Raw genomic sequence first — 27228 nt, 5'->3', positions numbered from 1 at the left:
ACATTCGATCATGGTATACTCCACTGCTGGCGACCTAATAAAACAAGGTAAGTAAATAATACCAATAGTTTTCATGTAGGCTTAGGCCTATGTGTATCATGAACTTTCTTTACTACACTGATTAAATACCTACAAGGTAAGTAATTAATACCAATAGTTTTCATGTAGGCTTAGGCCTATGTGTAACATGAACTTTTTACTATATTGATTAAATAACTGCAAGGTAAGTAATTAATACCAATAGTTTTCATGTGGGCTTAGGCCTATGTGTAACATGAACGTTCCTTACTACACTGATTAAATACCAACAAGCTCCTTAAAATATAACTTTTCTTTTTGCTTTCAAGGATAACATTTCAAGCCTATTGGAATTCTAACGAATTACCTATCGAGAGTGAAAACAATCTCAATATCAATGTAAATTCCTTATTGCTCATTTTTATTAATAGACATTTGGTGATATTCAGCGTTGATATTTTCTTCGTTTTTTTGCGATAACATTTTTTTGTGTATCTCAATCTCTAGGTTCAATAAAGAAAATATTCAACCGTCGCGGCGAAGTGGAAGAATTTCTGCAGGATTATGGGGATGGATGGCTGCGTGTGGACCAGGGAACTGATTCCCATCGACGAGCGTTTAACCGGACAGCAATATGTAGAAATTCTGGATGAAGTCCTGATCCCATCAGTGAGAAACTTCTACTACCGGGTCATTTGCCAGTCTATCTTGTAATGGACAACTCTTCTGTTCATAACTCGAAAGTGGTCAGCGAATGGTTTGCTGAACAGAACAATGTTATACGTATAGACTGGCCAGCTAAATCTCCTGACCTCAATCCGATAGAAAATCTTTGGGGACAAATGGTAAGGAATGGGATACTGGGACAATAAAAGCCAAACCTGCACTGATCAAACACTGCCTATCTGTGGGAGTCATTAAGACCGAAAAAGAGGGATGAATAATTATTGTCAAGGTTAGTAGATTCAATGCCAAATAGACTAAGAGCTGTGATTGACAATGATGGAGGTCATACTAAATATTAGACTAATTTTTGTTATTCATATTTATGTCATAGGTTAATAATGTATTATTTCATCTTTATAAAAAGGGAAATTTATTTATTTTATACCAAAGGAATATTAATTCATATTATACCAAAAGGAATATAAATTTACTATTACTTTTTATTCACTATCATAATGTGTAAGACACAGTAGGAAAATTAAATTATTTGACGAACTGTTGTTAACTGTGAGAAAGAGAGACTATTTTTATGCTTCATATTTCCGTTGTGTTCTTGCGTGATTGCATGAAATATAATTTATATTTAGTTTCTTAGGGCATTTCACGTTTCATAATTCATTAAAATCTTTATGTGAATTATTGTTTCTATTCCTTTTATCCTTTATGATTCAGTTAAATAACAATAGACTTGCATCAATACTTATTATATGCAAGGTAAGTAGGCATTAAGCCTACAATGAACAACTTAATACAAACAAATGTCAAGGACCAATAGGCCTAGTAATGTGATTTAATTCAAAATGAGAGCTTGAATAGTGAAACTATACATAATTAATAACGCAAAAGCTTTGTTTTTTGTTATTTTGCTTTTTACTTTTTAACTTTTTCTCAAGTAAAAACATAGAGCCCGAAATCACAAGTAAGCCACTACGATAATTAGAAAGATAACGTGTTCCTTTAAATTAGTGACACCTCAGCAACTATGCTGCCTGCGGCACCCTCCCCATGAAGAGTTGCCAGATGTTGCTTTCTATGTTGACAATTTGTCCGAAAATCTAGATTGAGAGTATCGTAAGTTTTGAACGTGACTGTACAGTGTGTGAGCACATATGAATATAGAAAAGACCTTAACAAAACTTAAAATTAGATAGCCTAATATATTCATAAAATACTTGGATGGTAAAAACGTGTCACGAAAAGAATTGGTTAATAAAACCTTGTAAATTCTTGCAAATTAACAAATTAGCACACCATCTCTCAAAAATTTACAAGAAACTTGAAAAACATAAATAGTCAAGATTAAATAAGGGAAGGAGTTACAAAATAAAAAAAGGAAGATTAAAAAAATATAGAACAACTGAACATTTACCAATTAAACATACCAGTGCACTACAAAGTAAAAATGAAAGTCTTACCTCCAACTCTTTTTGCTGAAATGCTCCTGATTCTGGGCATAGCTTCGTAAACTGGTAAGCAAGCTTATGGGCTGGTAGATGTGATGAATTTTTTTCTACATAGCTTTCCAGAGCTTCTAAAGCAGTTTTGTTGCCATGAATAATTTTCAATGTATGAAGATAGGGTTCCATCAACCATTCACACTAAATAAAACAAGATAGCGTTATCACTTGACTTCTATAGTCTACAGCATGCAGAAAGATCATTCAGCAGTAACAATTACATAATTCAATGATGAATTTCTCCTCAAAAATTATTCAGCAATAAAAGGAACAAATGATGACACTGAATAGATTACAAATTCACATCATTATAGGAACATAACTACATCAAGAACAAAAAATCATTTGCAATGAAATATTAGTATAGAACAAAGTCCAAAAGTAGAATAAACACTGCTTCACCACAAACCATTACTTATACTGTAACATGGTCTTCAAATACATCATACAATAATATCTTTCGTTTGAAAGAAAAAGAAAAAAAAGAGGCAGTAGTACTGAATGCGCACAAACGTTTTGCTGGATTCCCAGCAGTTTTCACAGTTCAAAGAATTCTATAGATCCTTACTAGCCTCCTTAATCATTGAATTAACCTAATTCTTTAAAGACATCTCAATCAATTTATTTAATCCAACTGCCTTCCCTTACCCAGAGAGAAAAGAGAAATAGGGATAGCTTGGCTGGGTAGATACTTTCATTACTGGTTACAAGGGTTACTTTGTAAGAGCAACTATTGTAAGCAATTTTTTCCTAGCTTATTTGCGAGTACAACACTGCTATTGCTTCAGCTAGTATTAGTTTCAAGATATTTTCATTTTCTTTATAGTTTTTACCTGAAGGTTATTTAATGTTGAAGAATTAACTTGGTAATTGACAGCAAGCTAGTTTGCTGACTGACTTAAGTTAGTTTTGATTTGTTTCAGGTAAACTCTTCCTTTATTGGGATTATTTATGAATTGCATTCTCTCCACTCTCCTCTGCCTATGCTCTTTCTGCTCAAACTCCTACCAGGTCTATGTCTCCTTTTTCCTTGATTTTCTCAGCCTTTCTATGGGTCCACTGCTTTTCTGAGCAAATGTCTCTCACTCTTTCTCACAAGTCCAAACTATTTTGTCTTTGAGATCTCAGTCTTTTTGGCAGCCTCTACATACCACATCTCTCCACCAATCCCCATTAGAGGATCTTCTAACTGTACATCAACTATGAATCTTAACATTCAATGGTCATACCTCTTCAAGTTTCTACATTTTTGTTGTCAGTGCCCATAATTCTGCTGCACAGAGTAATACATTTAATTATGTACCCATTCTAAGTCTGCTCTATCTAGTAATGGGACAGTTTTTTACCAGTACTGTAGTCTACTTATCTCTCTTCATTACATTAAATTCATACTGCAACTACTTTCTCACTTTTCTCTCGACTACTACCTCACAATCCATGGTGTCTCCAAGGTAACAGAAATGCTCTATCTCTTCTGAGACTCCCAATCTTTCCAAACAGGGTTACCAACTCCTCTCTCTTCCTCATTTACTTTAGTAATACATTTTGGACATTGGAATCTCTTACCCAATGTGTATTTTTTGATCCTGAGCATCTTTAATGACATCATCTCTTACATTCAGTACAGAGCACAGACTTCACACACATACCTTTCCCACAAGAACCACTTTGGCACCACATTCCTGACTACTTTTTCCTTTGCTTCCTCTTCAATCAATGTTACTTGTTTTTCTTGATGTTGATTTTCAGTTCTCACCTTTCCACTCTTCCACCATTGCAACATTTCTACCACCTATTCTAGGCTACTTGCACATGATAGCTCCATGGGGCCCATTTTTCTGCACTCCTTTGCAGCTCCTTCCATTAATACTACAAACAGCAAAGGGCTCAGCAGTGAATCTTGATGGACACCATTTATCTCAAATTCCTCTGATTGAGATATTTTTGCCACTGTCCATACTCTACACCAGTGTTTCTGATACCCAGCAACCTTCATGATGCCCAATCAATTACTGGTATTGGTATTTCATCCTACGCCTGTTCAAGATCAACGGGGTTGTGGTAGTTCAGCTGGTTTTATCTGGACCCAACAGTGTCATGGTGCTGAGTTCAAGCCCAGCTCATGCTCAACAGGTTTCACTGGTAATATTCACACCTAAGAGTGGGAAAAAAAGAGGGAGGAGCAGTGAACTCATAGCATCTGAGCTCAGTACTTTATTTATATGTCTGTTTATCCATGTGGGTGGGCTCACACCGTTGCTCTCATCACATGTCAATTAATGTCCTTAAAATATATAGAATTTACATATTCTTTTGGAATTATGGATCAAATTCAGATAAGTCTTGAATGATTTTCATATTCTTATAAAAGCTTTCTTTTATAAAACTAGACTAAAAAATGTTTTTTCCAGTATATTATTAGAATAAACAAACTTTTTTGAGCTTGCACTGTTGACTGTATGATTGTTTTCACTAACATAAACAAAATCTGCACTGTTCACCTCTGCATATTTTATGCCTTTTTTTATGCTGTTCTATTCTCTTTTGTTGGCTGAGTCAGTTTGATCAATAGAGTTGTCATTCGATGGGCCAGAGTTCAATTTTTACTATTGTCTGATGAAGAGTTAGAGCTTGTTTATTTCTGGTGATAGAAATTCATTTCTAAGCTATAATGTTTGGTTCAGATTCCACAATAAGCTGTAGGTCCCGTTGCTAAGTAACCAATTGGTTCTTAGCCACATAAAATAAGTCTATCCTCCCACTACCAGGGCCCTAGGAAAAGCTGTTAATCAGCTCAGTGGTCTGTCCATAAGAGGGGAGGAAAACTAAGGTATACTTAACTTATGCTGTTCTATTCTCTTTTCCATTGGATTTCCAGTTTGATCAATACTGTATAAAAGTTGTCATATGGGATTTGATATGCACGTCCTTTACTATTGCCAAGGGTTCTTTTTAGTGCTTGTTTCATTGTATAACTATTATTAAAATGACATTTTCATAACAAAATTAAGTTTCATATATACTTATCAGTAATTACATAGCTAATGTATCTACACTTGTGCAGCAACTTTTTTGAATTTCTGATGGTAGCAATAAGGTTTGCCCTTTATTATGATTAAAAAAGGTGACACCTTGCCCACTACCTTGTTAAAAAAGAAGGAAGAACCCGGCAGCCACAGTCAATTTGTTTGTGCTCCCTCTCAAAACTCCACACCAAGAGAGGAAGGAGGGAAAAAGAGGCTTTGATTCTTCACCCAATACCATTACTTGGACCCAAGTATATATGTAATTTAATTTTATTAGGTGAAAAAATGTCAGTTTCTCATAAGTAGCTCAAGGAATGTTACTTACATAGCTGAATGCACCCTTACATAAGTTTGGAGGTGGGATCTGGGAATATTCTACTCTAATCAAAACATTAAAATATGACAATGAATTTGAAATACAAAAATCTGCCAGCAATGTATGCAATGCTTGGTCTTTTCCTTACCTGGTAAGAGGGCTACTGAAGGTGAATTCTTCCTCTGGTTTGTGTTCAGTTTAACCCAACAGTGGAGTGGCTGTTGAGCCGTGGGAGGTTCTCATTAAGTGGGAGCTTTGTTGAAGGAGGATATGCCTGATGGCTAGCAAAGCTTTTACAATAAGGTGCCCTTGCCCATGGGTGCAGTACCAAGATTAAAACCAGACAACACTGTCACCTCAGACTCTGAAAACACTTGTTAAAAACAAACAACCTATCCATCCAAGACTGGTGGATACCAGTGTTGTCCTTGTTTCATCCCCAGGCTCCCCTAAAACTCAAAAACCCTACACCAAGATGAAAAGATACTAGGAGAAAAAGAGTGCTTCATATAATTCTTCACCCAATACCATGCCAGCCACTGATAATGGACCCAAGATACTGCAAGCATTAAACATTGTTTCCACTTCCTTCTACATTTTGCAATAACCTCTGCAACTTCCCTTGAAAAACCCTTCGTTCTGACCAGCTTACAGACAGTCTGAAGCCTGTCAGTGCAAGAGTGGACAACCCTTGGAGGTACCTTCTTAAAGTGGGGTTGTCTGAGTAGTGATGCTTTTTCGCGGAAGCAGTCTTGGATAGTCCACCAACAGACATAGTAGGTCCAGAAACCACTCCCTCAGGGGCCATTTAAATGGGGCTATGAGGGTCATGGTTGCATTGTGTGTGCCTGGAACTTGTTCTAAACCTCCCTGATCATGATCATGCTAAAGGATGGGAAGGTGTACAGGTCTAGATTTGACTAATCTTGTAGCATGGCATCTGTGGCCCATGCAAGAGGATCTGGGGCTGGCAAACAAAACAGAAGAAGACCATGGTTCTTGGAGATGGCAAACAAGTCTATCATTGGCTTGCCCCACAACTTCCACAGGTCTAGACAAACTAAAGGATTCAAGGTCCATTCAGTGGGAAGGACCTGCTTTTGACAGCTCAGCTCGTCTGCCATCACATTTAACTTTCCCTGGATAAAGCAGGTGACAAGTCACTCGATTTTGGTCTGCCCACAGCACTAATTCTCTTGCGGCTTGGCAGAGAGAGAGAAGGAATGGGTACCGCCTTGCTTGCGAATGTAGGCTAAGGCAGTGGTATCATCCACATACACCACGACTGTCTTGTTGCGGACCAAAAATTATGAAAGCCTAGCTGAACTGCCTTCAGCTCTCTTACGTTGATATGTGAGCGCTGTTGATCTGGGGTCCATATCCTGGAGACTTCCTGATTGTCTAGCAGGGCTCCCCAGACTATGTCTGAGATGTCAGAATAGAAGTCTAGGTCAGGGCTCAGAGGATGAAGAGACTTCCCTTCTAATAGCCTTTCTTCTGACAGCCACCACTGCAGGCCCAATATGGTCTTATGGTGATCTGAAAACATGACTATCTGGCTGTGTCTTCCTGTTCCAGTTGGCCTTCAGGTAAAACTGGAGAACTCTCATATGCAATCTACCCAGTCTGATGAACATTTCTATGGAGGCCAGAGTCCCCAATTGGCTCATCCATTGTTGAGCTGAATAAGACAACAGGGCTAGAAAACCCTGAAAAGCCAGAGAGTTCAGTGTCATCCCCAGATAGAGGATTTCTTGCAAAGGGGACAACTGGAACTTCTGGAGATTTATAAAAAAAAAACCCAGCTCCTGAGTCAGAAGAACATTTGTGTGTCCTCCATGCACTTATCCTTTGATGGGGATCGAAGAAGCCAGTAGTCTAGTTAAAGACTGACTTTGATCACTACTAAGTGGAGCCATTTCAATAGAGGAGCGAGGACTCAGGTGAACGCTTGATGGGCTGTTGAATGGATGAAGCAAAGGGCCTAAACCTGGTAAACCTTGTCTTGGCAGACAAACCTTAGATATTTTCTGGAAACTGGATGAATTGGGATATGAAAACATGTCTTGCATATCTAAGGTTACCATCCAGTAGCCCTGGTGAATGGATGTAAGAACTGATTGGCTTTACTCCATCTTGAACTTTGTCTTCAAGACAAAGTAATTGATGGTGCTTGCATCGAGGACTGGTATCCAGCGCCCCGATGCCTTTGGCACCACAAAGAGACGATTGTAAAACCCTTCTGAGCTGGTATTCTGAACTTCCTCTATGGCCCTTATCTATAAGAGGGAGGAAACTTCCTCTAATGCTTCCTCCTTCAAAACACTGATTATCCATGGCTCCACTCCTCTTATCAGCCACTTCTCCTGAAACTCCAGAAGTCTGGCTCCTACAGGTGCATGAACTACTTCTGTTCCACTTTTTCTGGACTGGCTTGGAAGAGCTCTTCTTGATGGTCATCGATGTAAAACGGACATTTGTGTGGAGTACCTAAATAGCGTTTGAGATCTCCCTCCATGAAAGGGTTGTTGCTGGAAGGGGGAAATGGTCCTAGACTGAAACAAAGACAAGTCCTTGGGACTCCTAGAAGACTGGGTCAGCAAGTCTTATGCTGTCATCTGCAAGTCTGAAGCTATTCCTTTCACTGTGTCCTGAGGGAAGAGATGATTTTTGTCCAGGGTGAGGACATCAATGCTGACTTTTGGACCTGGGTAACTCCCTTGGAAGTAAAAGAGCACCAGAGCTCTCTTTTCTTCAGTACCCCAAAAGTAACGAGGACAGAAAGCTCTAGAGAACCATCTCTAACAGCTTTGTCGACACAGGACAGAACCCCAAGCCAGTCCGAGGCGATGTCCAAAGCAAGATCTTGATGGTCCTCAATTTTCTTGGCCAGTGCACTCACAACCCAATCAAGGAAACTGAGGACTTCAAAAACTTTGAACATGTCCTTAACTAGATGATCCAGTTCAGCAGACGAAAACATGATCTTGGCTGATGAGAAAGCAGAATGATAAGAAGAGTCAATTAGGTTGGAGAAATCCCCTTGGGAGGAGGCAGTGACTCCCAAAGAAGGAGCTTCCCCAGTCATGTAGGACAAGTACCTCCTGTGAACTAGACAAGACAGAGGAAAGGTGAAAGACGCTTTACCCTGCTCTCTTTTGGCGGAAAGCCAGTCTCTCATCTCCTTAAATGGCTCATTAGATGAAGATGAAAGGACTATCTTGGGGAGGCGTGTGCTGTCATCTGGCTGGTTCCTCATTAAAAACGTCAAAGCAGGTGAGGAGGGCCAGCTGGGTTGAAAGAAAAGAAGGAAAATTCACTAATAAATACCACAGTAAGGCAGCATATGCCAAAGAAGAAGCAGGTTCTTGGTCAATCTCTTCTTCAGAGGAGATCAGAGACAGGTGGTCATCCTGAGCAAGCTTAGGAGCAGAAGGAGCTTTCTTCATCAAGTCCATAATTTGAGCTAACTGTCGCTTAATAGGAGCCAGAGCAGGTTTGTCAGGGTCCACAGGTGAAGGAGACGGCACTAGAGGTCTATTGGGATGAGGCGTAGGAGACCACGACCTCTGAGAAGACGAAAAAGGCGATGGGCACCTGGGAGCAGGGGCTGAGTGCTCAGGAGTGGGCGCCAGGCACTCAGGAGAGGCTGCCAAGTGCTCAGGATGGGGTGCCGGGTGCTTAGAAGTGGGTACTGGGTGCTTAGGAGGGGCACTGGGTGCTAAGGAGTGGGTGCTAGGTGCTTGGGAGCCAGATGTGGGTGCTCAGATGAGAAGGCTTCCAGACTGTCCCAGGGAGACACAGGTGGGTGCTGACAGACAGGGGCACAAACAGAAGGAACCAATGAGTAATTGCAAGAAGGTCTGGGACTGCTCAGGGTCTGCTTGTACTGCTTAACAGGCAGAGGATCTGGACACCAACCAAGGTTTTCAGAAGGGTGCTTGAGGGGTCGGGAAGAATCCAAGTAATGTTTGCAGCATTTCCTGTGCACACAGCAGTCGTCTGAAGAGCTGGAGGACAACAGATGGATATCCTTGGACAAGACTTTCCAGTGGCTGTCTGCTGACACCTGGGAGTGGACAACAGGTGTGGCTATGGGGGCAACTACCTGTGGGCAAACCCCACCGACCTCTCTTGGACTTTTGGTATGTCTTCTCCTAGGTTTGGGGGAGCAGGACAGGGACCTCAGTCTAGGAGAACCAATGGGGCAGATGGGCCACCTCCTCAACTTGCACTGCACTATCACTTCAAACTTTCTCTGAAACACTTTCTCCATAATCACTTTAAGAGAAGCCTCAAATCAGCAACAGTACTTACAACTAGATTAAGTTTCTTATCAAATCTAGACTCGAGACTGGCAATGGCATTTAGGGTCAGAAGCTTGGAAGCCAGGTAAGGGAGGAGAAGGTTGTTCAGTAGGGGAGGGAAACAAAGGAATAAACCAATGACTGGTGGGTATGTACACAGCACCACCAGGCATCCCAAAACTCAGCATCCTTTCAAGGTGAGGAGATAGAGGGACCTCAATATCATGCCAGCTATGCCCAATGGTCCTAACATACTACAATTACTATAGACTTACTACAATTATTATAGACTATCTCCTCAAATAATGGGAGGCAAACACTGTTCTGACTTCCAGTAGTTGTTTGTGAGAGCAACAAGTTCTTCTTTAAGAACTGGATGGGAATGTTCTAATCTCATGAGGTTTTACTTTAAAAATGAGATTGTCTTCTTGAACCAGAACTAACATCTTTAAAAGGCCAAACATTCTCAGATAACAGTTGTGAGGGGTTGTTTGCATCTTCTCTAATCCCTTTGTCCTATCTAAGTAGTAAAAGCCCTGGGAAAAGAGTTCTTGCTGGTCTTGAAGAACTGGATGGGATTTCGTTCTTTGCCAGGAATCCAGATGTGAACGAGCAGATTGCATCTTCTTGCAAAAAACCCCTCTTTGAAGGTATGTAGCTAAATCCTCTTTACTAAGGCAACTAAGAAGAGAATCTTCTTGGTTAAATTTCTCAGCGATAAGGCATGAAGGGGCTCAAATGTAGGGTCAGAGAGCCATTTGAAGACAACATCTCGATTCCAAGCGACTGACATAGATTTCTCTTCCTTGGAAGTGTCTAGGGACTTAATTAGATAGTTTGTCTTGATTAGCAGACAAATCGACACCTCTATGTCCAAACACAGTTAATCATAGATCTATAACCTCTGATTGCAGAGATGGCCAAGCCTTGAGAGGACCTCAGAAACATTAAAAAATCAGCGATCTCTACTAAAGAGTTTTAGAAGATGACGTGCCGTGTCTTCAGCACCAGTCATGAAAGACTGTCCACTTCGCCTGGTAGACAATAGCGGAAGACTGATGTCTGCACTTGGTGACTGCTTCTGCAACTTTTCTTGAAAAGCTCTTCACTCTGACAAGCTCTCCGACAGTCTGAAGCCTGTCAGGGCGAGAGAAGATAAGCCTAGATGGAAGTGATGGAAGTGAGGCTGCTTTAGAAGGCTTCTCTTCTGAGGTATAAGTCTGGGGAAGTCTATCAAGAGACTGAGAAGGTCCAGGGACCACTCCTTCTGTGGCCAAAACAGAGCTACAAGCATCATGGACACGTTGGTGTGGGTCATGAACTTGTTTAGGACTTCTCTCACCATGCTGAATGGTGGGAAGGCGCAGACATCCAAGTCCGATCATTCCTGGAGCATGGCATCTGTCGCCCATTCGAACGGCCATTCTTTTTACTTTATCATGCTGAACAGCAAACTGTAAAAATATCAACATTTCTAAATAATAATCGTTGCCGTATATATTTTCTTTGAAAAAAAAAGATTGTCCGTAATCTAACGACAATTGCTCAATTTTATTCTAACAATACACATATCTTTCTTTTGTGCATTTTATAGGAAATTTATTCAGATTTCTAATGCCACCTTTATTTTTTTCTATCTTTATTCCTTACTTAGGTACGATACGAAACGCCAACATAAGTAGTTTGGAAAATCTGAAAATTGCACTCCATAAAAAATTAGCATTTTTTAATCAGTAACAATTAATTAGCAAACACATTTATAGCAAAATGATTGCTTTCATGTGAAAGTTCAAACATTTCCACACAATTTACATAAAAAATACTCCTCAAACATAATTATTATATTTTTCTTGATTATTTAAAAAAATCTATGATTTTTTTTTTAAATTTCACATTCATCACATCTTTTTTATTATTTCTAAGCATTGCAAAGATTTTCTGATTGCTTTGGGAAAAAATTCAATCATTTGCTGACATCATAAAACAAACCAGAAGCCTATATCAGTTATGGTTTGGATGTATCAATTTTTACAAAGAAACTTTTCCGCACGAGCCCCACTTTTCCCTCCACGGCATAAGTTGCGTACCGGGTAGTGCAGAGGAACCCCCGTAAGTGCGAAAGGGTTAATAAACATCTGTTTGCTGGTGTTAGTTACCGTAACTAACACGTTTACTAAGAGTTGTATTGCAGATGTCTTATTAAAAAAACTTGCATATTTTCAATGTAATTCCATAAATAACAAGTGAAAAACTTGTCAAAGTTACTTTGGCGCAATTGAGTTTTCTATACAGCGTATAATCGAGGCCACCAAAAATAGATCTATCTTTTGGTGGCCTCGGTATAATGCTGTATGAGCCACGGCCCATGAAACTTTAACCACAGCCCAGCAGTGGCCTGGCCTGTATCGTTGCCAGACGCACAATTATGGCTAACTTTAATCTTTGGTATGTTTGATGATTGGAGGGTGGATGATCAACATACCGATTTGTAGGCCTCTAGCCTCAGTAGTTTTTCAGATCTGAGGATGGACAGAAAAAGTGTGGCAGAAAAAGTGCGGACAGAAAAAAGTGCGGACGGACAGAAAAAGCCGGCACAATAGTTTTCTTTTCTGAAAACTAAAAATCAAATATATTTTTATTCATCTGTCACTCAATGGCTAAGAAGGTGTTAAGAAAGTATGCCACTAACTTCAAGAAGCAGGTATGATAGCTGTGGCTAAAGAGAAGAATAATGAGCAGACTCCAAAACGATTTGGAGGCAAAAGCAGCGCCTGAAACTGACAAAATCACACATGCTTCATTTAATTTGTGCATTTACAAATAAAGCAGTTGAAATTCTTAAACCAAGATTTGATAATTTATGACAAAAATACCTCTCTGACTCAAGTTTCATTTGACAACTAAAGACAGTCATGATGTCATTAAAATGTAATCAGCTGATGATTTTAACTCTTAATGGACAGGCATGATCGTTTGAGGATCTATAATAGGTTTTGAGCGTTGGACAGGCTAACTCATAAGAGTATTAATATTACACACCATACAATCTGCATGAATTTAGCGGGAATGATGTTCATAGCACTTCAGTGGTCCATAAATGACTTAGGCAACTATAAAAGCTCAGCACAGGACAAGAGTGTGCCTTGAGACTGATTAGGGGAATGCACTGGCCCTCTCTATCCCATGATGTCTTTTTATTTTTGCTAATAAATATACCTAGTGATTGCTGTTGGTTTTAGTTCTTATCTTTTATGATAGTATGTCAGCTATAATTGTAATTTTACAAAGAAAAGTTCAAAGAAATATTAGAAAAAATATGTATACCTCACAAAAAGCTATTGCATCTCCCCATCTCAGTAAATCTCATAAATATTTTACAATAAATATACTCAGAATTTGTTACTGATTTTAGTTCTTAACTGTTATGATATTGTGTGAGCTGTAATTATAATTTTACAAAATAAAATAAAACAAATTATTGAAAAAAACATGCATAACTTGGTAAAATTAGCATACTTTTATGAGTGTCTTGGAAAAGAGGCCCTGCACAGGATTGTAAATATTCACTTTCAACTTCTCGTGGAAGGTAGAGAAAATTTTAAAGATTTTTTTTTTTTACACAATGCACATTTGCATATCTTCCTCTTTCCATTGAAGTGTTTTTTCTTAAACTGGCCAACCTTAAAGTTTGCCCAGTCTTGGGGGTGTGCTTAATATATATTTAGCCCATCCCTTAAGGGTTAAGAATGTAAACAAAACCAGGATGCAAATGGCACATGATTGCTCTGTTCATATTTTGTAATACGATAATATGACAATAATGCATGCAATATAAAAAGATACAATAAAACAACAGTTTTATTAAAATTATCATTATTTTCAATACAACTATTATTCAACTTCTGCAAATCGATGTATTGGTGTAACAACCCAACCGGGGCAATATTCTCTCTCTCTCTCTGTGCGCATTTCATCGACCGCTATACTTATGATGATGCTCTATTCTCCACTAAAAAAACTGGGGCACTTTCAATGGACCCTTTTGGGGGATGTTTGTGTGTTTGCGGCCTGAAGCATGGTTTGCGAACCAGGACCATTCATTAACCGAGGTACCACTGTACTTGGTAAGTTACTTACAGTATATGAAATGCTAATAACTCCAAAGTTCTCAAGTAGATAGGGAATATCTTTGAAATTATTAACATATGGTAATACAAGTGGAGTACATTTTTGTTTTGTAAGTTGCTCTGTTGTCATAGTCTTTTTTTTTTTTTTTTTTTTGCTCTTAATGTTTGTCTAACACAGAATTAGGATACTTGCATATCTTATCTGTATTCTTACCTGTATTTACTTCATCATCAAGGTGCTCCAGGCTACATATATGTAATGCTCTTAAGAAAAAGGTGCATTAGCAGACATACTGGTCAGTTTTCTGTACATGTATTCAAACTCAATACTACTTCCGTGTACTAGGCAATCCAAAATAAAGTGTAGTCTACCACCATTTCCAATTCAATAGTGAATTTTACTGATGGACTAATTAATTTAATTTATCAAAGGAAGTACTTAATTTTCATTCCATGGCCAAATACATATGATGTCAATATACCTAAACCCTATTCAATTGCATGGAATGCTTTTCTTCAATCATTCACAAATTATTAAGACTTGAAATGAAGGGTTACTCATAGCCATACCAAAATTTTATTGGTAAAAAATTTTGCTCTGAATTAAAATTTCAATGCCTTTTCACGCATTTTATTCAATTCTATTAAAGTATTCTTGGAAAATGGTATATTCAGCTGTCTTTGCTCTAAGGTATCAGATATATATTCTATCAGATCATCAATGATTATCTTTGTAAACAATGCTAATACATCAAAACTTACTATTCACTTTTAACCTGCTAGAGATCCTCATCAGTAACATAATGCTTTTTTAGAAAAGACTGGTTTTCCTGACCGACCTGACATGATTGGTCATCTTCCCAAAAGACATGCAAGAAGGGCTACAGCAAGGGTCTCTAACTTCAACTTAGCTCACTTGTCTGACCCAGTATACCTTTAGTATCTTCTCTTTTTTAATAATATTTTGTCTAGGCTGCTAGGGTCATGTCCAGTGCTTTCTGGTGTCACTTCTGTCAGTACTATACTACTCAAGATCAAACCTCTGTCACTACCTTAGATAATGATGCCTTCATGACAGAGAACAATGTGAACTAGGAATCCATGTGGGGGCACTTTCTGAAGTTCTAAACGCCGAGCCTCTATTTAAAAACATCTCCAATTCAATAGTGAATTTTACCGCGGAAAAAAGTTTTTAAAAAAATCACAGCACGCTTAGTTTTTAAGATGGAGTTCAATCCTTTTTTGTCATTGCCTGAAGTTTAGTATGCAACCATCAGAAATGAAAAAAATATCATTATCATATATAAATATTGGAATATATGACAGTGAAAAAAAAAAACTCATTAATTCAATTCCATGGCCTAATGAGTTAATTTTTTTTAGTTGTATTGATAAATTCGATGATTTTGGTATATAACAAATTGTAAAACGATCAAAGCAACACAGAAAATATTATCACAAAATGATGCATGGAATGCTTTTCGTAAAAAAATGTTTTTTAAAAAATTCACCATAAATCGAAAATATTGTGCTAGAGACTTCCCGTTTGTTGAAAAATGAAGCTAATTGATTGAATATTACTAGACTGTAAGTGTTTTAGCTTACAATTGCAGTTTTCGACCATTTAGTCGAAAGTTGACCAAAAGTTGAATTTTTTCTATTTATCATGATTTATATGAAAATATTTCAAAACTGATAAATGCTTGAGTTATTTTCTGTTGTATTGTACTGCACATTTTCATATATAAAACTTTATGTAACGACTAATATAAACGGTGCAAATATTACGACAACGAGACGAAAGAATTTCTGAGATGTTGCCTCACAAGCAGACGAAGGAAAATGTTTTTCAAAAATTCTATAAATCGAAATATTGTGCTAGAGACTTCCAATATATTGCAAAATGAAGGTAAACGATTGAATATTACTAGAATGTAAGAGTTTGAGCTACAATTGCGTTTTTTACCATTTCGGTCGAGTTAAAGTTGACCGAAGGTTGAAATTTTGGCAGTTATCGTGATTTATGAAAATATTTCAAAACTGATAAAAGCTACAACCATGAGCTATCATGAAATTCAATATAAAAGTTTATAACGACTAATGTAAACGATGCAAACATTGACAAATGACGAAAGAATTTCAGAAACTTACAAGCAGACGTAAGGAAAAAGTTTTTTTTTTTCAGAAATTCACCATAAATCGAAATATTTGCTAGAACAGTTTGTTGCAAAATGAAGGTCATGATTGACTATTACTAGAATGTAAGTTTTAGCTTATAATTGCGTTTTTTTACCATTTAGAGTTAAAGTTGACAAAGCTTGGCAGTTATCGTGATTTATATGAAAATATTTCAAAACTGATAAAAGCTACAACCATGAGTTATTTTCTGTTGTATTCTACATGAAATTGCGCACATTTCCATATATAAAACTTTATGTAACGACTAATATAAAACAGTGCAAACATTAGACAATGTGACGAAAGAATTTCTGGCTTCAACGTAGGAAAAAGTTTTTTCAAAAATTCACCATAAATCGAAATGTGCTAGACTTCCAATTGGTTGCAAAATGAAGGTAAATGATTGAATATTACTAGAATGTAAGAGTTTTTGCTTACAATTGCATTTTTTGACCATTTTGGTCAAGTCAAAGTTGCGAAGGTTGAAATTTTGCAGATATCGTGTGAAAATATTTCAAAACTGATAAAAAGCCAGAGCTATCTTCTGTTGTATTCTACATGTCAGCACATTTTCATATAAAACTTTATGTAACGGCTAATATAGAACAATGCAAAAATTACACAAAATGACGAAAGAATTTCTGAAAACCAAGCATAGAAAAAAGTTTTTTTAAAATTCACCATAAATCGAAATATTGTGCTAGAGACTTCCAATTTGTTGCAAAATGAAGGTACATGATTGAATATTACTAGAATGTAAGAGTTTTAGCTTACAATTGCGTTTTTTCCACCATTTGTGGAGTCAAAGTTGACCGAAGGTTGAAATTTTTTGTAGTCGATGCATGGTACATCCACTTGGCACCCAACAGACAATTTTTGTGATACGCCCAGTAGGCGTTTAAGGGTTAAGAGGCATTTTGCTTTTACTCCTTCATCCCCCTCTGCACCAAATTTACCATTCCTCCTTTAGCTCCATGACTCAGGTGCTCCTCATCTCTGGAGGGTCCAAATCTGATCATGACACAGCATAAAGCCACGCATGCAGTCTTGCCTGGAACTGTGCTGTGGTATTGTAAGGAATGATTGCCTTCTTTTGTTTTATCTTCCTATTCATGGGATGACTCTCACTCTGACAAGAATGAAGCACATTCATCCAGACCCAGCAAGGAAAACCAACCACCTTGAACAGGACTGTGCTGATCCAAGGACTCATGATAGACTCTGCACCAGTGATTACACATGTAAACAAGGATTTATTCCCATTCCAAGAACACAGCTGTGCTAATAACAGGATCCATGTACAAACCAGCAAGAGTATACATGACAGCAACTCCACCACCTCAAAATAAGAGCTGCGCAGATATTAAAAGCACCAGACAGTGCTAGACCACCCTGTCATGGAATGACACAGCAGCTGCAATACCAGACATGGCCTCAACTCTACAACAGACTCTTGACACCTCAGACCTGTACTGACGTCAGGATTTCAGCACAACTTGTCCCTATACCAAGCCTTATTAGCAGTTTTCTCAAATTTTCTACACTGCCCTATCTTTAAAACAAAGTTCATTTCTTTTATCTCTCCAGGAACATTAATCTATTTCTGTTTACCTGTTGGTCACACCCTTTATAGTCCACGCAACTAACAATAACAAAGTCTGTAGGTTTTATTTGTCATCCTTAGATATGTTTTATGTTCAACACATTTTAAAAAAATTATGAGCACAAACACAAGTGTGCTCATAATGCTAATACTTTTTGGTTATGGAGACTCACATCAGTCCTAAAATATACTTTGTTCAATATTGTTGGTTTTTCTGTTATTTCTTTTTATAGTTACTTATCTAACTCCATTTTTTTCTGTTGGACTTATTGTAATTAGCTGTTTCTATGTTTATTATCTACCTTTAAGCTTTTTCTTTCCCACTCCAGCACATAACTGTCTCTTTTTCTTACATTTTATATTTGACCTCTGGAGAGAGAGAGAGAGAGAATGAATTTCTGTTAACTTGACCCATTCTTCACTCACAGTAAGTCTACAAACATATGCAGTAATCATATAGTTTTCTTATTTACAAACATATAAATAATGTTACAATTAATTTATTTACGTCCAGTAACCACCTGCAATCCTTTTGCAAAATATCTTAGTGTTAAAAGGACAATTTCCTTACCCTGGGGATGAATAACCTTGTGCTGATTTGTTTGTATGTTGCTTGGAGGTGGCCATGGGAATGAATGTGTGTAACAGTCCTTGCCCGTGGGTCACTTACTGACTCTGACAGTATTAAATAGATTTGGCAGCAAGGCTAAAATTTTCTGCTACATAGACACGTAAATATGTTCAACATTACTGCAGATTTAAAATACTTAATGACGCAGCATGGGCATTTAAACTAAAGTACAGCAGCAATTAATATTTTTACATTTTGAGACCAATCACAAAATCCTATAGCATACACTATAATGTGGGAAATTTTATAAAGGCAATGCAGCAAATCTGAGAAAACCACCATTAAGGTTTGGCAGAGATATAACAGGAATTTTACTAGAAGCGTTACAAGAAGTCCCTGCTCATTGCTGGTACTGGTTAATGGCATTTCAGTTTTACGATGCTTGGCTAACAACATCATTAACCAGATTTTTGGCGCCAGTAAACGATTTTCAGTGCTGGCAAGCAGTTTATCTGCAGCAATATGCAGTTTATCTGCATCAATAAGCAGTTTATCAGCACTGATAACTGCTTAATGGCGTTAAGCGGTTTATTAGCGCTTACAGTTTCATATACACCATTTACTACCATAGTTATTGCGATGTTCTGGTTAATGATGATTTTCAGTTATACATTCTCAGCCGGGAAAAGAACCCCCACTGTTAACTGGGGAATGCCTGTATTGGATACTGTTTGGCCCCTTGCTAAGGCGCCTTCTGCACTTTTCCTCTCCAAGCAACATTTCTTCCTCCTTGCCTTCCATGGAAAAGGGGATGGGACCAAGAGATGATGCTCATCTTTCCCAAGAGGCTCTGTGATCTATGACAGGAAGCCTTTTTCATTCCAAGTTCTTGGTACCAGGACTTCAGACACTCATGCCAAGAGAATCATGTTCAAAAAGCTGTGAAGATCCACATCCTCAGTGATGGTACTTCAGTAGTTTTTGTGACCAGCAAACAAAGACACTAAATTGGTTTTGAGGGATTTTTTCATTTCTACAGGCAGCAGAAACCAAGGATGGTAGTCCTTCAGTTGAAGGGTCAAACATCTCAACCTCCAACCTTCCCATAGCCAACACTACAGCTGATATTTTTGCCAAGATCAAGACAAGATGGTATGAAAGGGTTCTGTTGGGCCCAGTTTTCCCCCTCTCCTGGACCAGATGTTAAGAAAGTTCTACATGTGTCTTTGGATGTTCCACTCAAGCACAGCAGACAATTCCAGGGCTCAGGCTCTATCCCATAATACCTCAGATTTTTTTTTTATTCCCTCCAGTCAGCTTCACTGCTCCAGATTTTGATACCACCACGTTGCCTTTTGGAATCCCTTGCAGTGGCATATGGGCATGAAGGTATTAGGTGCAGTTAGTAGCAAGGCACTGGAGAATATAGCCAAAACCATCTCTATGCTCATAACGCTCTCAGACCAAGATTGGGCACATACAAATTAATGGGGTTGGGTAAAACAAACAAAAATATTTATACTTACAGGTTCTTCACATACTTGGAGGGCCCAAGAAAATTTTTCCAGTACTCTTGTAAATCCTATTCTGGCTTGTTTTCTAGCTTCCTCTTTTTCATCTTGCTTGCTTCCCTGGAAGCCTTGATCTGTGATAATAACAGAAACACACATAAAATTGAAACATATGATGTTTTTCTCATAGATATAAATCACCAGCTCGTTTTCCAAACACTTTTAAAAACAAAAGGGCATCTATCCTGTTATCTGTGCAACTGGGCTCCAAAGTACCCTCTAATACCAGTAAAATCATTCCAAGTGTTGTCTAACTTACTACTGAGAGAGAGTATGGTAATTCTTTTCCAGGAATCTGGTTCAAATCTTGGGATTCTTAGTGTTATTTCTTGTCTTTGATTTGCCCCATGTATTGATCTGACTGATGAACTCTAGTCTGATAACGTGGTTATTCAGTACATTTGCACAATGTAAGATAGGAACACATGAGAAAAGGATGAGAGGCTGGTCTACAGCTAGGCTTATATGAATAAAAGAAAACTGAAAATAAAACATCAGAAAGCACAAGAAAAGATATTCATAATGAAAAAATTTAGTTAGACTATTAATTGTTAAAAAAACTGAAAAATAAAAATTTAATCCTAAAGAAAAATGAACACAAATATATGCAGAAAAGTAAAAGAAATAGAAGTTCCTGAAAGCATTAGTTTATGAATACCCTCTTTCTGTTTTATATCTTGACCTCTAACATCATATTTCTTAAGTTAATTTTCAGTTATAAAACTATTTTCTTTGGATTGATACTTTTTATTTCCCCTGCTTATATTATTAAGGGAAAAAAAAAGTTTGTTATGACTGAGCCTGCAGAAGACCAAAAATAATTTAGTGAAACCACTCCTGGCTCTTATCTTCATACTACCAGCTGTGCATCGTTATGTGTGTGTGTGCTATTGTGGGTCTAATTAATTCTACTCTACTATTCTTTTTTCTCATATCACTGAAGTGTTCTCTTTAGGTTTTGTAAGCTATAGATCTCAAATGGCATTAAATATAAAATTCTTATATTTTTAATAATTATCTTTGAATGCCAATCCAAATATCAACATATTTACTTTAAAGCTAGTAACAGGAAGATGACTGTGCGCTTGCTGGAGAACGATTTCATTAACTCCTTTTAGTGTGTGGGTGTCTGTGTTTGTCTCTTTTGAGTGCCAATGATTCTATTCTTTTACAGTATTTCTTTCACAGGTCATTCAAGTGTTTTCTCGAAGGTTTGTTGCAACTGGTTTCCGAATGACATTAAATATAAAATCCTTATTTCTTACTTCACAAATATATGCTGCCCTCATCTCTCCATTCTTTTAACATAGGGCAGTCAGACTAGGGTAGAATAGGGACCCCGAACCCAGCTACACACTGGTAGTGAAACGTTGTTTGTGAGATGAAGGGGCAACTTAGAAAAGGGGATTAAATTAGTCACAGGGAAATAGACATGCTTAGTCATCACTTTAGAGACTCTTGCCCCAAGACCTATATTCCTGTGATCTCCTCCTGCCGGTATTAACTGTCTCCTTCAGGTATGTTGAGCACTCCTTCATTAATGGCTTGTCACTTCTGGACCCCAAAAGCGTCTAGGCAAATAACAACGGGTTGCGAGAAGGGTACAAGGGCTTGCAAAAGCAGTATTGACTCAGCGCTTGGGAGAGTAACATTTCCACTCCTATGCCCTATCTCTGGCACAGCCATGTGTGCTCTTAAGGTTACAAGCAACGTGGGCTTCAAGCTGCCCCAAGTTGTTGACGGAAGGCATATTGGACCAAGTTTCCCTGTAGTTGTGCAAGCTACAAAGTCGGATTGTCTGGTAGTTCTGAAATTTGACAATTCAGTGCCAGTGTCTGTTTCTCAAACTGAATCTCTTATTTCCTTTTCAAGCTTTTCATCTCCCAACATGAATACCTTGTAAATGCCTAATATGTATAGTTCCCTCATGAAGTACAGCCAGTAAATGATAAATCTGTGCTCAGTGATATACAGCAAAACCCCCCTCCATTGTGATAAATTATTACAAGTGGGAGAACCTTTTCATGTATGAATTCTTATCAGAGAAATCTATTTCCAGGGACTGGTTATCTTGTCCCTTGTGTTCTGCCACATAACACCTTGAGAAACATTGCCTTAGAAGATTACTAATTCTGCCTTGTCACTGGCAGGCCAACTTCTGAACTGTTAGTCATCGTGACCAGAGAACCAAGAGCCCTGCCTCCACTTTGGGTTATTATTGTGAGAAACATTACAGTATTGTGTTTTGAAAGCCAGTTACCTTTACTTTTGGTATGAGATACTTGTTGCACCCCTTTTTACTGGGTTGCTTGAACTGTGTGGAATAAAGTAAATTAAAGTAATTCACTGGCTTTCTGGAGACCTTCCCTTTTGTGTTGAATGTAATAAGATCGTAAGTTATTATTTTATTACGTGTGCTTACATATTTGGGCCTGGGTAATTGGCCCATAAGGCAACTCTCAATATTCATTTTAATTAGCTAAAACCCAACCAAATATGCAACACTTATAATACTGTAGCTAACGTAAAATAAGTCTAATCCTTCGGGCCAGCCCTAGGAGAGCTGTTAATCAGCTCAGTGGTCTGGTTAAACTAAGGTATACTTAACTTAACTGTGAATGCCATTCCAAATATCAGAGTTTTTACTGAAGCAAACAGAATGAGATGAATTTAAATTTTCCAATATAAAATTAGATTAAAATTCTGCTCAGGTGTAACACACATTAAGAAATCAATTAACTTTTGGATAAACTAACAAATACTACAATAATGAAGTGCATAAAGTTAGCAAACAAAATTATTTATTGCAAATGTAAGTACTGTATTGCAAATGCTATATCTTTCCAAGCATCCCAGCCACCAAATGCTTAATTTAAAGCTGGAAAATAAAACAGTGCATTTTGGCACTACCTGACAAGGAAGGGTGAAAGGAATATTGGCTCCTCCCTTAACCTGTTAATCGCACTCTGTATACTTCCTTCAACTTTCTCTTCTCGAACATGTGATGCTGTGGGAAGCTTTTGTTCACAGACACAAGGTTGTGAAGAGACTAAATCTGGCCAGAGGCAGAATAGAGCAGGCGAGGCAGATTAAGAGAAAGAGCATCTGGCATGAACACTTGGATCTTGAGTCATAAATGATGCATGCGCATAGGGAAATGACACCAACCGCATCTACCTGTGGATGACCTCCTGACCCCTGACCGAAGTCATATAAGGGCCTGACCGAAGGAACAAGAGAGAGAGACATTGCTGGACACAAGCAAGACGCATCTCCCCTTACATTCCCGCCTCCTTCAGAAAGCCATGCCCTACCACGTGGTCCTATCTTGTAGGGACCCTTAGTATTCTTACCAGTGAAGCTCTTAGCCCTTCTCCACCACCATTACCCTCACTGAAGCCATCTCTCCTACAAGGTAAAAGGATCTGTTGCAAAGGTTCTTCCAGTCAGTCACACTGTTTTACTTCTCGTACTAAACTTCCTATTTCCATTTCTAAGTGCCAGCATTTCCATATCCACCTCGCCTTGTTAGGGCAGTCTTACGTAAATACCAGTGTTTAAATAATTACATAAAATCGTGTGTTCAAGGCTTCTTTGGCACCCTCTGTGCTCGCCTTGTCCTAAGCATATTTTACTGTGTCCTTACTGGCTTTTAATTTGTAAATCTTTCCATTTACAGAGGGTTTGTTGGCTGTGGAAATCTCTCTTGACTCTGCCTTGTATCAGCATCGTCACACAGACGGATATACCTTCAAGTTTTCCCAGTTATAATTAACTTCTCAGGCCTTGTCTGCCTGATTAGCCCATTTCATCTTCTGAAATACCTTGTGAGTAGAGCCCTCAGCTCAGTTAAATTCCCCCTTTATTCCTTGTTTTTTACGATTTCCTGATTCAACAGCAGTCAAGATTTTATACAAAAATAGGGGTAAGTAACGAAATAATTAATTTAGTCTATAATTGGCTCATGATACGCATTTCCTTGGTTAAATCATAAAACAAATATAAGCTGATACATGAAATCCTGGAATCCAAAAAAATATCCTGATTTGTTCTAAAATCCTGGGAATTTGAGAAACCCCAATACAGTACAGGTAGTCCCCAATTATCAGCAGGCTCGGTTATCAGCGATCCGGTTTTACGGGCCTTGTCTGGTGACGAAAATCTGCGATTTTCAGTAAATTGCCGATTTCTGCTTATCGGCAGCTGATACATACCTAACAGAGGCGCCAATCTCCGGTTATCAGCACCAATAAGCGCTGAAAATTGCCAATTTTCGGTTATCAGTGATTTTCGCTTATCATCACACAGTCAGAACAGAACCCCGCTGATAACGGGACTTCCTGTACAAGGAACCCCAGTTTGGAGGAAGGACCTAAAATATTTTGTAAAGTGATGAGTTTTTTTTATAAATAAAATCAATCTCATTTTCTAAAAATATCTGTTTTATAACACCCACAACTAGCTTGGGAACCTAACCACATGTGAGGACTCTTATCAGTTCTACAACACCGTATAAGTTTGGATCCTCTGGAGCCAGATGAATTCCTGGAATTAGGAATCTAGTGGTCCACAAGTCTTCAGGGCTAACAAGGGGTCATGAAAAAGACAGGCATCTAGTTAGTCTACCATTTATACTCGTCAAAACTCTTCCCAACTGTACCTAAAATAAATACATTCCCTTTACATCTATGCAGCATGAAAACAGATACTTGAGAGTTCCATGCTTAAGACTGTGGTTAAGGGGTTATAAGGATGAGGAGGAAGTCTGAATGGCTCATGACAGTGAAAATCTGACCAGCAATGATAAGGCCAATACAAAAAGACTTAATAAGTGTCGACACCCATATAGACTTTAAAGGGTAGTGGTAGATACTACATTGACTTTATGACCCCTGACAAAAATTTTGTGCCTGTGAACCAGAAGTCCTGGCAAGCACCATATAAGATAGTAATTTTAGATACTTCTGTTTTGTGTGCACTGGCAGCTAACAATTGTGAATCCCTCCTCCTATAAAGGGCTTGATCTTCCAAAGATAAGGGTGAATGGAAAGACGTAGGTAGAGGAGAAAGCCCTCTTGCCTTGAATCCTTTTATACTGTATCACTACGTCAACATGCACTATTCTGGCAAAGACCAGTTATGAGAGCATTCTTTAATACTGGCTGGCCTGTTTCACACCAGCGACCAAAATCAAGTTTTTCCTATATCAAAACCTGTTACTCTGACAGATTGTTGAAAACATAAGTTGTCAAAAAAAAAAGCAGCCTAGATCCAGTGAATATTTTCTTAGAATTTGAAAGGGCATAACATAACTCTTTCACAATAAATTCTCTACTGTAATGTATATCTTCTATCGTTTCAGAATTTAGTGGTCTGATTCAGGTATATAATTTTTATTTTACAAAAATAAAAACTATGATCACAATATTTTATGTTGCCTAGTTCTCAGGATCAAGAATCTTGTTTCTACATTTTACTACTTTGTATCCTGAGTTTTTACAAACGTCCCACTTGTTTTCCTGAATTTTTTTGCCATAATTTTTGTCTATGGGTACTGCTGAGATGTCCAGTACATATTGTCTCCAAGATATTATCCTCCCTTGTGTAACCAATTTTAGAAAGTTTCTCTCCTGTAAAGAGCGTACACTGTACAATTCTGTTGGCGGGCATGGTCGTTGAGTTGAGCCACAACAGAATCCTCAAACAGGTCCTTACAGAAGGGATTAAAATGTAACAATGCAGTGACATTGCAGAGTGATTTGATGGAGCCCTCCAATGCTTCCATGCCTGCTTTTATGCGCCATTCTAGGAAGTCACAGAGTGCTTCCCATTGGGTTCTCATAAGACTTTTGGCCCCAATAGCAAAAATTATCCTGGAATCTTCTGGAAGCCTTTTGGTGGCAACTTCCAGCAAGGTGGTAGAGGTTATAATACCAAGGAGTCGGAGCCTAGCATAAAATTCTGACGAAGCTGTCCCCTCTGAGTCTTCTCACAGGGGTTCCAAACTGCTGCATGGCTATATCTGAAGGGATCTTTTTCCTTTTAAAAGGGAGTTATAGCGTTGCCCATTCCTTGGTGGAATTTCCCGAAACTGGGATGACCATGGCAGATGGTTTAATTCTGCCACTGTCTCGTTTTTAGCCACTACAAATTCTGAAAATCTGCCTTCACTTGTTTGATAATTCTGAAAGTGAAAGGACAGAAGGCTGGGGCTATTTGGTGAGCAACTTGGGTCTTATTCAAAATGGAAGTACGTATCAATTTTTCGTTTACCTGGTAAAGAGTGATTTGCCCATTCCTTGCTGGAATTTCCCGAAACTGGGATGACCGTGGCAGATGGTTTTAATTCTGCCATTGTCTCTTGTTTTTAGTCATTACAATTTCTGAAACTCTGTCTTCACATGATTAATAATTTTGAAAATGAAGGGACAGAAGGCTGGGACTACTTGGTGAGCAACCAGGGTCTTATTAAAAAATGGAAGTAAAGATCCATTTTTCGTTGACCTGGTGAAGGGTGATTTCTAGAGCTTTTAATGCTATAGGCATAGGTAAGAAAACTGTTTCTGTTAGTGATTTCTCCATGTCTGGTGAAGATGGTACCAGGTGCCATTCCATATTAAGGAATGCTGACGTGTTCCTAAATTCTACATGTACAACTTCCATCATAGTTTTTCTCTCATTAATTACATACTCGCCATCGGGAGAGAAAATGCACTTTGAGGCGTCTCGCCAAGGATTATCAGTATCATCAGGGGTAAGTATTGTGGCCCCTATTATGTTTTGATCTGAAGTTCTGTATTCCAAACTGACCATTTTGTTGTTTCCTGTTGGAATTCTAACATTAAACCTTGTTTGGGCAGCATTTGTATCCACACTCACTTTTCATTTACTGGACTTAGTACTTTTACACTTTGGGATGTACTTGACCGACTTACTTTCCTTTTTGGAATCATGCTTCATATCCCTTATATATTGCCGTTATGTGGCAAGGGGATCTTTGGCGGTACTCATTTTCCTTATGGAATTGATCAAATGCCGCAAACTGTGTATCCCTTTTGGGGGAGTTTGCGTAATCTAAGTGAGCTTCAGCAACTGAACTCTAACTGCATGTTAATCAAGGGGCAGAAGTCCTGGGTAAGTTACTATACACCTCCAAAAATGTAGTCATTTCAGTCAGAGTTAGGTGGATCCCAGTATCCCTTCTGGGGGAACGATCCTATTCAGCAATGATAGCTGCATGGGCAATAGAATTCCTTCTGGAAGGTTTCTCCTATGGCTAGCTAAAATTTGTCCCTGAGCCTTCTGGGTTCAGCAGGGCCATTTGAATG

The 27228-nt window shown here is 38.3% G+C and overlaps 1 protein-coding gene across 1 annotated transcript in view; it reads right to left on the bottom strand.

The window, feature by feature from the left end:
• The window catches only part of LOC136830810 (uncharacterized protein PF3D7_1120600-like), a 211255-nt gene that overhangs the window by 101441 nt on the left and 82586 nt on the right, over positions 1-27228 (bottom strand). The window contains exons 6-7 of the mRNA XM_067090737.1: positions 19856-19974; positions 2160-2342 (exon numbers count right to left, since the gene is read on the bottom strand). Coding sequence (XP_066946838.1) covers positions 2160-2342; positions 19856-19974 — 302 coding nt within the window. The remainder of the gene's footprint in view (positions 1-2159; positions 2343-19855; positions 19975-27228) is intronic.

This window comes from Macrobrachium rosenbergii, chromosome 47 (genome assembly GCF_040412425.1).
Source record: "Macrobrachium rosenbergii isolate ZJJX-2024 chromosome 47, ASM4041242v1, whole genome shotgun sequence".
NCBI classification, from domain to species: domain Eukaryota; kingdom Metazoa; phylum Arthropoda; class Malacostraca; order Decapoda; family Palaemonidae; genus Macrobrachium; species Macrobrachium rosenbergii.
Note: the sequence above shows the minus strand (reverse complement) of the source record. Positions and strands in the feature narration are given on the sequence as shown.